A 14,866-nucleotide genomic window follows, 5' to 3' on the forward strand; every position below is an offset into this window, starting at 1 on the left:
AACTGGTTACATATTTATTGAGTGAAATTAACTAATGAAATTACTGATCTTGCTTATTTTCTATTGGGTATGTGTGGACCCACCCCCTCAAATTTAGCAACAGCTTTTAAATATGATAACCAAGAAACTTGGAATATAATAGAAAATCTCTTCCTTTTCAGGAAGGGAATAAATTCAAGGCATTTTGAATGTCAATGGCTGCAATCCTATGGAAGATTACAGCCAATATAAACAAGATAAATGTTCCTAAGAAACATTTTCTGCTGCAGCCCCACTGAATTAACTGTGAAAGGCTCAGATGCAGGAGAAATTAGTCCATCTAATCAAGTTATGCACTGGTTGAATGTTACCTAGCTACAATACACCAAATAAGCTATTCCAGAGTATGGACTGGAAGCACATGAGGCCATCACTTTATCGCAGCTAAACAGGTCTGGGCCTGGCCAGTGCCTGCCTGGGTGACTGCTGCCTTGGGCTCCCTAATGGAAGAAAGCATTAATTTCTCTCTTTTAATTAATGACGGGTTTGGCAGACTGTTAGTGAATCTGATGACATTTACACATCACAGTTCAAGTCTCATAACAGTATTAAATCCACAACTCAAGCCCGACACTCCCAACCGTAAGACTTACTGGGCTGTGGTGTTGCAGGGATGATACTGGGTTCCAAAGCCAAATACTCTGACACAAATATTCACAATAGCCACAAATGTATGACAAGGACATCTATCAGTTTGAGGAAAGTAACATTTACAAAGTACTATCAAGGTCACCAAAGCCCATTTTCTTTCTAGCATATACAGCCAAACTGTATGTTTTTGTGCATTTGTCAGCCAAAGCTGATGTATTTCAGGAGATCTTGTCTTTATATTAAACTACAGATTACAGCCTTTCTTCAGAAGTCGTTAAACTAGCAGCTTATTTGTCAAAGGTCTTCCCTAACCTGGTGCCCTCCAGATGTTTGGACTACAATTTCCATCATCCCTGACCATGGGTTGTGCTGGTTCAGGCTGATGAGAGCTGGAGTCCAAAACATCAGAAGGGCGCCAGGTTGGGGAAGACTGGTCTAGGGAATCTATTAGAGATTGCCAGCATCATCACAAACTGGCAGTTTGAAGAGTTCCAAGGGGCAGCCGTGGCAATTAAATTGTTTCACATGTTTAGTGTCTATGAATTCAACACTCGTAAGAAGTCTGTTGACTACAACATTTTTGAACTCACAGTAACCTACTGATTCCATCAAATCTCTTGATAATATATATGTTATAGTGCAGTGGTTCCCAACCTGGGGGCCGTTACCCCCAGGGGGGCTGCAAACAGTAAAGAAATGAATTATTTATTATTATTTTTAAAAAGTCTTCGCTGCCTGGATGCTGTCTGCTTCCCACTGTAGCTGCAGATAATAATAATAATAATAAAATTTAATTTTTGTGTCGCCTATCTGGCCGAAGCCACTCTAGGCGACGTACAAACTAAAATTCAGTAAAATACAATACAATGCAGATAAAATACAATGAAGTCATTAATCACAGCAGCATGAGATCAGTTAGGGCAATCAATAGATAATAAGTATCCCAAAAAAGTTAGCCCTCCCCGGAAATCCTAAAGGCCTGTCCAAAGAGCCAAGTTTTTAAGGCCCGGCGGAATGTATCCAGGGAAGGGGCATGGCGAAGATCGAATGGGAGGGAGTTCCAGAGAGTGGGGGCCACCACTGAAAATGCCCTCTCTCTAGTCCCTACCAACCTAGCTGTTTTCGTTGGTGGGACTGAGAGAAGGCCCTGTGTGGCTGATCTGGTTGGGCGGCTTAATTTGTGGTACTGGAGGCGCTCCTTCAGGTAAACTGGGCCGAGACCGTATAGGGATTTAAAGGTTAATACCAACACCTTGAATTGGGCCCGGAAAACAACTGGAAGCCAATGTAGGTGAAATAATACTGGCGTGATGTGATCACGGCGGCGGCTGTTTGTAAGCAACCGAGCTGCCGCATTCTGCACCAGTTGTAGTTTCCGGACCGTTTTCAAGGGTAACCCCACGTAGAGCGCATTGCAGTAGTCTAATCGAGAGGTGACCAGGGCGTGTACCACCAGTGGGAGCTGATGAATAGGGAGGTAGGGTTGCAGCAGATAACACCTCCCCCTTGCTCCAAACGAGAGGGGAGGACTTTGCTGAAGCACCAGAGTGTCTTTCAGGCTTGCCAAGGGAGGCATCTGCCTATACCACACATGGCAGATGCCAAAAGAGGATGAGGGAGGTGCTACCAGGAAGAAGAGGGGATTACTATCCCGACTCCTCGCACTGCTGCTGCTGATGCCCTTACTCAGAATGAGGGGAGAGGGCTTTTTGTGAAACAAAAAGAAGCAAGGCTTCAAGGGAAGGCTGTTTTCCCCCTTCCTTCCTGACACCCAGCCTGCCTGCCTTTCTTGACTCCTGCTTAGCTGCCACCTTTTAAAATTTATTCCTATTTGTGAGGCCACCCAGATCTTGCATTTAGCCCAGACAGAGCCCTCTCCAAGATGCTGCAGCAGTTGAGGGTTTCCCTTCTCCCAATTGCTCAAATGCATGCACACCTGCAGCTGCTTGCAGGAGGGGCAGGTGTGTTTGTGTTCGTGCATGAGCTGATCTGTCTTCTGCTCCACTGTCATTCCCCAAGTGCATGCTAATCAAGTGATCAGTTCTGATGATCATCCCAAGGCCTAAAACTCTAACCCCCCTCATTAATCTATCCACCCTTTTGTCTTCACAATCTAGCATCCCCACCATTACCATACTGCTGCTTCTTGATGATGATTTTTAAAAAGCTCAGCAGGTTGGCTGAGGCTGGGGACCACATACTGCAGCTGAAATTTATTTATTTATTATTGCATTTATATCCCACCTTTCCTCCAAGTTGCTCAAGGTGGTGCACATGGTCCCCTCTCTTTTCGATTTTATCCTATCCCTGTGAGATAGGTCAGGCTGAGAGACTGTATCTGGCCCAAGGTCACCTAGTGGGCTTCATGGCTGGGTGGGGATTTGAACCTGGAACTTAGTCCAACACTGTAACCCACTGGTGTTGGGAGACACAACTGTACCTCTGCAGACTGTCGGAGGGGAGGGGGATCCCAATTTGATTGGAACCTTGCATTAAGAAAAGAAAGCAACACCTCCCTGTCTGCAGGGAGCTTTTTATGGAAAGGGATATTTGGAGATGTGAGTTTGCTATGCAGCATTTTTTCAATTAACAGAGACTAAAATTACAATTAGCATGGGGGGGGTCACAAAATTTTTTGAGCTTACAAAAAAAACCCTGTTGGGAACCACTCTTAGTGAATGTCCCAAATTGAGCGACTGTGACATTGACATATGGATATGGACAATCCCACATAAATTCATAAATATCTGTAAACAGATATATTTCTCCCCACATTTGGGACATACACAAAAAAGTGTTTGCCTGAAGGCTGATAATCATATTAAGGCGACTACCAGGATTTTACAGTATTTCTCTGAGATTTCACACACTCACAAAATTTGTCTGAGATTGTCAGCATTGACATGCCAGTTTCAACAGTCACCAAATTTCCACCATTCATGGTACATATACAGAATGCAAGAGCCATGTAGAAGCAAGAGCACTGATTGTGTCACTGCAAGACGTTTTCCTATGCTCTAAGAAAATGTATCTCCTAGAACCTTTGCCCCTTCATCATTCTCCTTCTTCCATTCCATTAGCCATGCAAGGCCCTTCAAACCTAGGGACATCTCATCCTCCAGGCAGGAAACAGGAGGGTGCCTTGGAAGTGCCAGATTCTTCAGCCTGCACAGGTCCTTCCAACGGAACACAATACACTCCTGGGTGGTTTCACACATGACTAGGTAGTACCTCACTGGAGGTTCTTTTGATGTACTATGTAAAAAGAGATCTTGGGCAACTTTCCTGCAGTGAGATGTGGGACCTCTGCCCAAACATGGATCATATGCATCTCACTATGTCAAAGATGAATGAGTTAACCCTTCCTATGAAAAGAGAAAGCACAAATTGCACATTCTTCTTCTTAACACTGGAATCCTTCCTAAGTCCAAGCAAAATGTAGCTAGGCTTGAGAAAAGGAAGCAACAAACAGTGCTGGTTTGTACTCAGCAGATACAACAGAAGGGAAAGTACTCGTACAGCATTCCCATAGAACCCTCTTCCAATTTTTTGCCAGGTCAATGAACATGATTATTCCATATTTCTATTTTTGCCTACTGTTGGTGTATGTCCTTTATAACTGAGAATGGGTTAAAGTGGGCTGCACTATCTCACCTAAGTGAATGTTTCTTCACCTCAAAAACAATCCTTTCCCGTTTTGGCATACAAATCCCAAGCAATACTGGAAGCAGTTTATGGTTCTGTCTATATGTATATACAACTAATGGTATCCCATTGTTTTACAAAAACAAAGCAATGGGGTTTTATCTTTGCCTTGTTTATGCTTGTTTGTTTACTTTGGCCTTAGATTCAAAACAAAGCTTAGTAATAATAATAATAAAATAATAATAATTTAATTTTTAGGCCGCCTATCTGGCCGAAGCCACTCTAAATTCAATAAAATACAGTAAATACAATAAATACAATAAAATACAAATAATCATCAGTGACAGAATAGCAGCAATTGTAATACATAGCAGCGGGGATTGAGTATATAATTAGCCCATCCAGATAGTCTCAAAGGCCTGACCAAACAGCCAAGTTTTTAATGCTCGGCGGAAGGTATCCAGGGAAGGGGCATGTCGAAGATCGAACGGGAGGGAATTCCAGAGAGTGGGGGCGCCACCAAAAAAGCCCTCTCTCTAGTCCCCACCAACCTAACTACTTTTGTTGGTGGGATTGAGAGAAGGCCCTGCGTGGCGGATCTTGTCGGGCAGCATAGCTTAGCTTGTAGAAAGATGCATAAGCCAAAGCTATGATCCACTGTGCAGTTAAATAGCTAATAATCGGATGTTTTGCAGTGAGGGTGTCCTAAAGGGGTAAAGAACCATTGCAAAATAGTCAGAACATAATCAATAGTTGCCAAATATGTTTTAAAGCAGGGATGGCTAATCTGTGGCCCTCCAGATGTTGTCAGACTCCAACTCCCATCAACCCCAGCCAGCATGCTCACTCATCTGGGATAATGGATAACTCATCTGCAGCCAATAACATCTGGGTGGCTGCAAGTTCCCCCTCCCCGCTTTAAACTATATTGATAAAATAAATTTTAATTTTATAAAATGTAAAAATAAAGTCCCAATGCTTGTCAGTTACCCCAGTGCTTTGCACTCATTGGCCAGAACAATGTTAGGTGGGTGCCGATTGAGTTCTTAGTTACTGAGCAACCTGGTGTAATATTGCCTATATGGTTTTTCTTATGTTTCCACAAATAAAATGGCTAGGGAGCTACTCTTCTTCATGAATGTTGAAAATTCAGAGAGGAACCTGGAATTTCTACAATGGGGCAAGATCTACCCAAAGTACCTCCCTCTCATGGCTACAGCCTTGCATTAAATCAAAAGGGAAACATCAGAACAAACCATCTGTCTAAATATACAAATATATGAGAACAAATAAATCCTGATGTTTCCTTAAAATAGAAGGAAACTCCACTTTCCTCTTATCCTTTTGAAATAATAATGAGCAGATAAAGATAGGGCTAATTTTACCTAAAAACTGGAAAATAAAATGTTCTCATTTACTAGTCTTATCTTCCCAGTGCCACAGTTGCCCCTTAATCCTGCTTTTCCCTGCACTGAAAAAAGGCTACCTAAGCTATTCCACAGAGGTCTGAAAAATATGTGTATCTTCTTCTTTTGCAGTGTGCAGCATCTGATGTGTCCATAACTGATTATGCTTAATAGGAGTTCTTTTCATTACTAAATTTCAGTACAGTGGGTGCTGCCCAGTGAAATACCAACAATTGTACTCCAGCAGCATGAGCAACATTTCTTTCTAAAGCTTTTATGAATTGCATAGAATCTGAGAAAATATTAACCTTTTATAGGAAGAAAATCCAAAAAGGAAAATACAGTTCAGCACCTATTAAAAAAAAGAAAAAGTAAAGAAGTGCTTATTAAATGCAGGAAATAAAAGACAAGCAAATTGTTGCAAATTAAAGATGTGGAACCCAGTCATTACTATCCCTTTCAATATGAAACAAATCATTCACACTGGTCACGAAGACAGCTCCCTCTCCACTCAAATTATTCACTTGAAGATAAGCTCTCACCAAACTCTTTAGGGGTTTAACTAATTTACTGCACAGATACAGCACGTCTGTTGTAATAACAGGTAGGATGTATTGGGGTCGACCATTTATCAGAATTAGACTTCTTTTCTCAATTCGCAGTGAATGATGCTGCCTACACTGCTCCTCATTCTCAGAGCTTGCCATCCCCTTATGGCCCCTAATGTGGCAGGCAAACAAAATTGACAGTCTCATGTTGTCAACAAGGGGCGATTCTCCTGAGAAGCCACTTAACTTTGCAAAGGAAGCAATGTATTAATGTGCCTGTCCCAGGAATGTTAATCATCTTCAAGCTCCCTCTGACTTTGACAGGAAGAAAATCACCAAATTTGTTTACTAAATGAATCGTAATATGCTAATAAGAGAGCATGACATATATGGTGAAGCCAAACAGATGGTTTGTTTACTTCACTTTGCAACTTTATCCATGTTGTAACTCAGAAGATGTTAGCAAGAATTATTGGGATGTTGGCAGGGGCAACCAAGACTTTTGCATAAAAAATGCAGAGCCAGAGTAAAAGGAAAAGCAATTTGTTATCACCACAGAATGCATACAAATGCTGGTATTGATGGTATGACATTTGGGAAGGCCACGCAAAAGTCACCTGAGCAAGTGATTTTAGCATGGAATTCTCTGTTACCTATGTCGTCTGCTTGTGCAGTCTGTAAAAGTAAGATCTGAGAGTTCTGCACTCTTGAAAGGTGTGGTAATTTAGTACATACCTGTTGAGGTGTAAAGTGAGATGGCTCTTACGGTGTGAACAGAATTACATTTTTCCAATAGCTGCATGTGCTCACAAGCATCAAGATCAAGTCACATTCTAAATATATTAATATTGTTGCTCATTAAAAGATCAAAAGGTATTACAAACAAGAAGCATAACCACTGCTGTAGTTGCCAGAGTTACTCAGGAGTGGTGTAAGTTGCATTGCGACACTTCAGCCTCACACTTTACCAGCTGCAAACTGCCTCATTATGAAAGAAAAAAGAAGCCAGGGCTTGTTGAACATCCAAGGCAGGTCAAGAACATAACAAAAAAAATGACTGACCAAGCCTTGGCAAAATGAGCCATGCCTACAAATCAAATACGCAAGCTATCAACCATTTCCCCCATGTACACTAGGCAACAGAATGCAGTGACTTTGGTAGGGCTGCTTCATAGACCTCATTGCTTGGGATTGTCAAGTTCTCAGCACTATCAAAGTTTTTTTCAGTTTATCTACACATAAGAGCTTCATACATACCCAGGGAACATAGTTTCAGTTGCTTTTACAGGCCGTCTGTAGGCCATCCATGAAATGCAACATTCCTTCTTAGTGAATACCAATTTCCTGAGGTTTATTTCTTGGAACATATTTTGAAGCAAGAGTTATTTTTAAAATGAAATGTTTGATCCAACCTTTATGCTTATTTTTCTTATCAGAAGATTCAAGCAGCCATTGATTATACTGTTTAGGAATCTCTGATCTGAGTTTGGTAATTTCAGTGCCACCTTACGCACCATTTTTGAATTGACTGATGTGTCTACACCAGGAGCATATATGTGCTTTGTGATGCTGTACTGGTGTAGCCATTGGTATGCCAGCCACAAAGCACTACGTGTTCCAGTGCAACTCTTAAGTTGTGCCTAGACAGAGAAGTAGCAGAAGAGGGGGAAAGGGGCTATAAGATACTTTGTCCTTATTCTGTTTAGGAGCTCTGCTAGAGGGCAATATGCCTTCTAAGTTAAAAATGATAATAAATAAAGACCTAAAAAAAAAAAAGATGTGGCAATCTCCCTGTAGCCACTGTACTGGTGACAGGCTGTATGCTTTATTGGTATTTTGGTTGACTGTGGTGCATATCCCATTAGGTGATTACACATCAGCATAAGACAATTACCCCATATAAAGGCACTCGTGTGACTTTGTTCCTTATAAGCTGGGAGAGTGCACATCACACTGAGGAATGGACTTTGAATTAAAAGTCTGGATAATGCAGAACTTCAAAAGTAAACTGTTGAAAAGAGTTGTGCACAAATGCTTGTACCTCACTCGATTATTAATAATTTTATGACTCACAGTGAAATGTGTGAACTTCCTCCATCAAAAATAATCTGTATTTTGAGCTGATACGAAAAGCTGAACTGGGCTATTTGGTTTAACAGTTAAACCATCAGGTCAACAGCACAGTTCAGCTTTTCATATCGATAATGGAAACTTACATTCATGAGTTACACTTCATCAAGGAGTGATAGAAATCCACATATACCCGAGATACCTCTGACCTATTTTGAGTCAAGATTAATATCATGGGAATACTTTCATGATGTAACCTATCTGGATTAGGGTTGAAATTAAGGCTTGAAGGAATGCTCCTAAAATTGATGTCATTCACAGTTGGACAAGTCCAAGCATGGGCTATTTATTAATTTAGGATAAAGACTGTACAATATATGTGGACTGCATCTGAAATTATAGAAGTCACATGGAATATGGAAGCCAGAAGTTCTTGAATCAAAGTTACATTGGCTTGGATCCTAAAATAAGTCAACTTTTGAAATCTAATGTGATTGGTTAGCATCGGTTTCTTGAGGGGTCTGTAAACAAGATTTACTTTTTGTCAGAGGAGGAATCCAGTACTGGGCAACTTTTATGTACACCGCCCAGAGAGCCTTCGGGCTTAGGGCGGTATATAAATTAAATTAAATAAATAAAAGAAGTTCAAGGGGAAAAAATTTCCCTGCCACTTCCGCCCCACTGAAGCTATCTGCATTTCCTAAAATCCTTATCTGGAAGGTAGGCAAACCTTCCTTAGCAATGTAGGATGCAACAGGAGGAAGAAGTGGATGGGAAACTTTCCTTCTATGATCGTCCTTAAGATCCAAAGTCAATTTTGGACAATTTCCCTCTCCCCCTATAATCCCCCACACTCCAAAGTGGCTTGGACTACTGGAGAATAGTGTGATAATATTTCAAACACAATGTGCTAGTTAGCAGTGCTGTTTTGAAGTATAAGTTACAATGTTAATGTTTCTCTCTCTCTCTCACACACACACAAAAACACACTCACCCTTTATTGTTCTGCACTACCTATTGCTATTGGTTATTAAATTCTGAAAGAAATTTTTTTTGGCGGTGGGGCTGGAGGAAACCTATCCACTGGAGACTAAGCAAAGAAGGAAGTATAAATTCAGCTTGTCTTCCAAGGATTACTTTGGAGCAAGAATGGTTAGCTACTGTCCCAGCCTGGAGCTTATATCTCATTTGAAACATCTACTCGCTCCTGACCAACAAAGAAAATTTCAATAAAGAAGTTTTACTGGTTTAACAGCAGCAAGCTCCTGGGATTGTCAAAGTGCTAAGGCTTTTCCAAGGAGAGAAGGAATCAGCAGCTGAAATATAATTAACCTTCCATTCTCAATGCAAAACTGCCACACACTCAGGAGCTCTGCAGTCTATTAGTGAAGTTATAACGGCCAACAGGCAGAAGGAATATTGGTCAAAAGTTGGCGGCTGCTGTCATATTTTTAGAATTATGATTAATGACACTAATAATGAAGATGATTACTGATATGTGTATCTCCTGCAGTTTATCATATTGCACTGGCTGCCTACGTCCACAATAAACACGGTGCTATCATTTACCTCTTTATTGAAGGCAATCCTTTCTCCAGTGAAAGAGCACACTCTAATTACTGTGTAATGTTTTATGTCTCAAGCATTTTGCAGCTCTGCACCCCAACAACTGTTTCATATCTACCATTGATTAATTACAGAATGTTTAATCAAAATTTAGAACCTAATGTTGTCATTTATGAGCATCATGCATTGCCAAGGTACTTAAGGCCTTATTCCAAGTAATAAGAGAGTGCTGGGTTCAAAAGAAGTCCCACAAAAGCACAAGGTGCCAAAGACTTTTACCTTAGGTATTTTGAGTTTATTAGTCCTTCTTTGGTTGGCTTCTATTTTAATTACCTATTGAACCCAACAGGCAAATTCTCATTGACTTCAGTTGTTTTGGAACAGACATGGTAAATGGAGGGTTATTCTCCCCCAGTTCCTAAACAGCAGACATTTGGGCTCCTTTTTTTTTGCCTTTAAATTGCTCTCATTTCTTTCCCATTCTGTCTTTTTTGGGGGGACATGGGGAGGTGTGGAGCTAGGCTCATAGTACTCTCTTGGGTTTCTCTTAGGGCAAAAAGTCTTTGCAAATGATAGCACAGTTTTGAAGCGGTTAAACAAGTAGGGGGGAAAATTGCAGGGGCAAAAATATAAAAGTTTTTTTTAATGTGGATTTTTATGGCACTGTCATACAACCATTCACCGTTGAAGTTAAGTGTTTTTTTAATACCATTACTGAACTGCTGAAATGGATGCTAATATAGCTTGGAGTGCTAATGTCAAGTCTGGGTAATAAAAAAGACAGACTGCTGAATGAAATAATTTCAAGTAAAAAAAATAGAACAAAAGTGCTCTCGCTCTCCACTTTTATTGAATTGGGACTGACTGAGCCAATTGCTTTAGAAGTCCGTAAAACACAATTACTAGTGAGCTGAGTGACCCAGCTGTGCCCCTTTTGTGACGATATAGGCTAAAAAGGCTGTAGAATTAGTGCTGTTTCTATATCTGGCTATCAGACCTCAGAGGTTCCCAGTGAGGATATGCTGTCCCCTCTACTTACAAGCTGGCTCTTCTCATGAAATCCTGACACCTCACTGTGTGACAGCTAAGGTATCTTTGTCAAACATGAAGGGTCCCGCTAGCTGATGTTCTTCATTTTTATAAAACAAGATTGGTGGCTGTCAATATAAAAAGTGGATTTACAGACTTCTCTCCCCCCCCAACTTCCTGAAAACTCAATGCAAAAACTTGAAATATCAAGGCATAAAAATTAACTCTTTTTTGTTTATATTTTTAGCTAACGTATCTCAAGTTTAGCCATGGGCCTAAAATTTTTCCATACAAAAGAAAGCAGATGAAAGAAAAGTACTGAACTGTAGAGCAGGTAATAAAATATGTAAGAAACTTCATATACTACAAAGGCCACTAATGTTCTGGTATAACAACTTTTTATCATGAATTTACAACTTGTGTTTTAAATCATACAGTTTAATATGGTGGTTGAAATTTGGAAAGAATATGAACATTAATCATTCTTACTAAATGATTTCCAGCCTGCCCGTTTTCCTCTCCCCCCCCCCAACAAAACAAATACACATTTGCAATAAAATCTATGGATTAGGTTTTTACAGTAGTGCTAGTTCTGGCAAATTGGAAGTTTTAAATTTTTGCTTTCTTCTTCATATACGCAGTAATAAATCTCTTGTGGGGAAAAAGTACATTTTAAAGGGCTAATTTATTTCATAACCAAACAGGGGCTTTTAAAAACAGGGACTTACCCAAGGTTATTTGTTATTTTGTATGTAACTGAGCCACTGTTATTATGGTACACTTTTTGTATTTGTTTTGTATTTAAGATTTTAGTGTACTGTATGCTTGACCATAATAAACTCATGATAATGATGACGATTTCATAATCAAACAGGGGCTTTAAAAACAAACTTAAATGTGAATTGCTATCCTAATTAACCTCACTTTTTTGTGCCAAGGACAAAATTTACTTTTAAAAATATATATTGGGAGCTAACTGTGTCTATCTACAATTTCCTGTTCCTAGAAAACAGAAAAGGCGTCGGCTTCAAATCTTGTAGATAGTGATCACCTCTAAAGTGTCACAGACTGCTATGCTCATCATCCCTGTACTACTCCTTCAGACTAGTTTTGGAGATACTACAACTCTATCCAATAATCTTCCTCTAATAAGGAAATAAGTGTGCTATGGCACACTTCACTAAATGAGAATTCAAAAAGAGGAGGTCAAAGACCAAGATGCTGGAAAAAGGGAACTTTTATTTTTGATAAAACCCAACGCGTTTCAGCCTGTTATCTACAGGCCTTCATCAGGGGATAATAGCTTATAAGATTATAAGACAAGCAAATCGCTTTCTGTTATCCCCTGATGAAGGCCTGTAGATAACAGGCTGAAACACGTTGGGTTTTATCAAAAATAAAAGTTCCCTTTTTCCAGCATCTTGGTCTTTGACCTCCTCTTTTTGAATTCTCATTTGGATGCTAGCCACCCTCTGCTTTTTACACTTCACTAAATGGTCAACTTTCAGGTAAATACTGAGTTTCTGAAAACTGACATAGCTGGCCTTAAATATGTATTTTCTTTCTTTTCTTTTTTTAAAAGAAAAGTTTGGGACTTAGTTGAAGAGCTGAAAACCAAGAGGAAAACACTTCTTGAGAGTTGCTTCTGGAAAAGCCACATAATGGCCATATGGTTCAGTCATACAAGTAATTCTCATCTGTAATAATGAGTGTGAAACACATGAATCCTGGTAAAGATTTCCTTCATGCATGGCTTTGTTTAACAAGTGCTTTTAATCTGTCTCTTATCTCTGCTGACTGACCTAATCTTTACAGGATAGCATATATTTAGACCCAGCAAACTCCCTCTTTTTTTACAATTCCCATTTCTTTCTTTTTCTGCATCAGCATATATGATCTTCATTATGTCTCAAGAAAGGCACCTGCAACTCCCTGAGAAAAGCAATTAACTCCATGCTTTAGTTTAACTTTCCTGCAATATCAATTTATTTGACAGGGTTGCATTGTTTTAAAATTGCCTGGTTACACTTAAATTGCATCTAGTTGTGAATTTAGATACTATTCTAACACTGAAAACAAGTACGGAACAATTTGTTTTTCTATCAGCTTCATTATTTCTCTGCATACCTTTGTGAAGCCAATTGATTTCAGCCAACTTAAAGGCTCTGATTTTTTTTTATTTCAAGGAGGCCACTAGGTGCCTTTAAAGTGTTAGTGTTTTATATTTTATATGACTTTTAAATGCAGTTAAAATTATGAATATTATCTGAAACAGGTTGTAAATGGGCTGCCATGTGATCAGGAGAGTGTTCAAGAGTGACAAATGCGAAGTAACTACGGAGATCATGTTCAATCAGAGGTGCTTTTATCCAGTAGGAAGAGGCATTTGCCAAGGCCATGGGATGAAGAACTTTGCGCTGCATTTATTATTTTTCAGGCATTGTAAAGTCCTGGTACTGTTGAGAGTCTAAAATTACAGTGGAATCCCTAGCCATTTTCAAACCATATTGTTTTGAAAACAAAATCAGCAGTACAAAAAAGAAATAATACTTTTAAAAAACGGGAAAAGAGCATTGTAGGTTGAACCTACTTCTGAATTTTTTCACAAAGATAGCAACAAAATTAACTGATGGTGGAAGGAAGACATTATTAAAGGAAAAGAAGGTGTTACCTGTATGGTTGATTTGCCAAGGCAAGAAACTGGTTCCTAGGCCTGCAAAGCAGTGCCCATTAAGCAATTAAATGGGCTACTAGTTAGTGCATCAAAGGAAGTGTAAAGCTCAACATTTTTAAAAAGAATACAATGTTACTAGCAATTTCAAAATGTTTGATGAAATTATTACCCAAACAGCTAAATGCTATGCCTTCTCCTATAGAGCTGTAAATCATACCTAGTTACAAATAGATTCAAATGTACTACAAACTAGTATGGAGTACCTTTTCCCTTGTAGTTATGGGCTCCCCAAATCGCGTACATTTCTTGGAAAAGCTATCTCAAAAAGTTAGCTTTGTACGTTTCCAAACATAGCGGGATGATTGGGAAAGGGGGTGGTGATGGTTGCTGTTGTGTTGAAGAGGTGATAACAGGAGGCAGGTAGCATGTTTTCACATCTTCACCTTTGTTGATAATGTATGCAGTGCCTCATCGGAGGTATTTGATGTTAATTTATTCAAGCACACCTGTACAGGGCTGGAAGTCAGGTAACTAGATGAGCAAGTAGTATATGCTTCCGCTTTCTTGATATAACCACCCAGAGGCCTATCTCCACACAAATTTAGTTCTGGAAACATCAGCAGGTTTTAATAAACCAAATACAGATGTCTTTCTCCATACAAATCAAGGAGTTTACAAGTTTAAATCTGGATTGATTTAACTAGCAACCTAATGGCAGAATCACACTTGGCACCAATAGTTGCCTCATATTTATTTATAAGTCACCCTGAGCAAATATTATTTTGTTTTTAAGTTTATTCATGGGGCTGAATCACCTTTCCCACCTTGCAGACAAACACACATGCTTTTTGTTCTGCAAAATTTTAAAGACAAACTTCAACAATTAACATCCTCTGCTCAAAGGAAGGCAAAGCATAAAGTTTCTTTCTTTGTAACTTGGAACAGTTAACAGTTATGTTGGAAGTGCATCTATTTTACATAAATTTAGGAAATGAAAAGTGAAGTAACATGTCTGCCTGTACGTAGAGCCCTAACCTAGCCCAAAGTAACATGAAAGATTTACAGTGCCAATTGCCGATAGCAGTAGAAAATGGATATTAACTTTAGCAGGTCTGATAAAAAAGAAAGGAGCAAGTTTCTTTCACTTTAAAGTATATCAATACTACTTGTGTCCCACTGAGGCAAATGCAGCCCAGTAGCCGTAGTGACCCTCCAATTTAAATCTCCTTGCAACTGCATCCTCAAGCAGGCAGATAAAAACAGAGGTTTCCTGTGTTCCTTGTCATTTACAGTACATA

At 39.5% G+C, this 14,866-nt stretch overlaps 1 protein-coding gene across 24 annotated transcripts in view; it reads right to left on the minus strand.

Moving 5' to 3' along the window:
- Positions 1-14,866, minus strand: part of BNC2 (basonuclin zinc finger protein 2) — a 626,204-nt gene that overhangs the window by 9,252 nt on the left and 602,086 nt on the right. Inside the window, exon 6 of one of the 24 annotated variants that reach the window (XM_061630549.1) lies at positions 5,990-6,033. The exons of the other annotated variants lie outside the window; for them this stretch is intronic. Coding sequence (XP_061486533.1) covers positions 6,027-6,033 — 7 coding nt within the window. The 3' untranslated portion in view covers positions 5,990-6,026. The remainder of the gene's footprint in view (positions 1-5,989; positions 6,034-14,866) is intronic. 24 annotated transcript variants of the gene reach the window in all.

This window comes from Rhineura floridana, chromosome 1 (genome assembly GCF_030035675.1).
Source record: "Rhineura floridana isolate rRhiFlo1 chromosome 1, rRhiFlo1.hap2, whole genome shotgun sequence".
Taxonomy (NCBI): domain Eukaryota; kingdom Metazoa; phylum Chordata; class Lepidosauria; order Squamata; family Rhineuridae; genus Rhineura; species Rhineura floridana.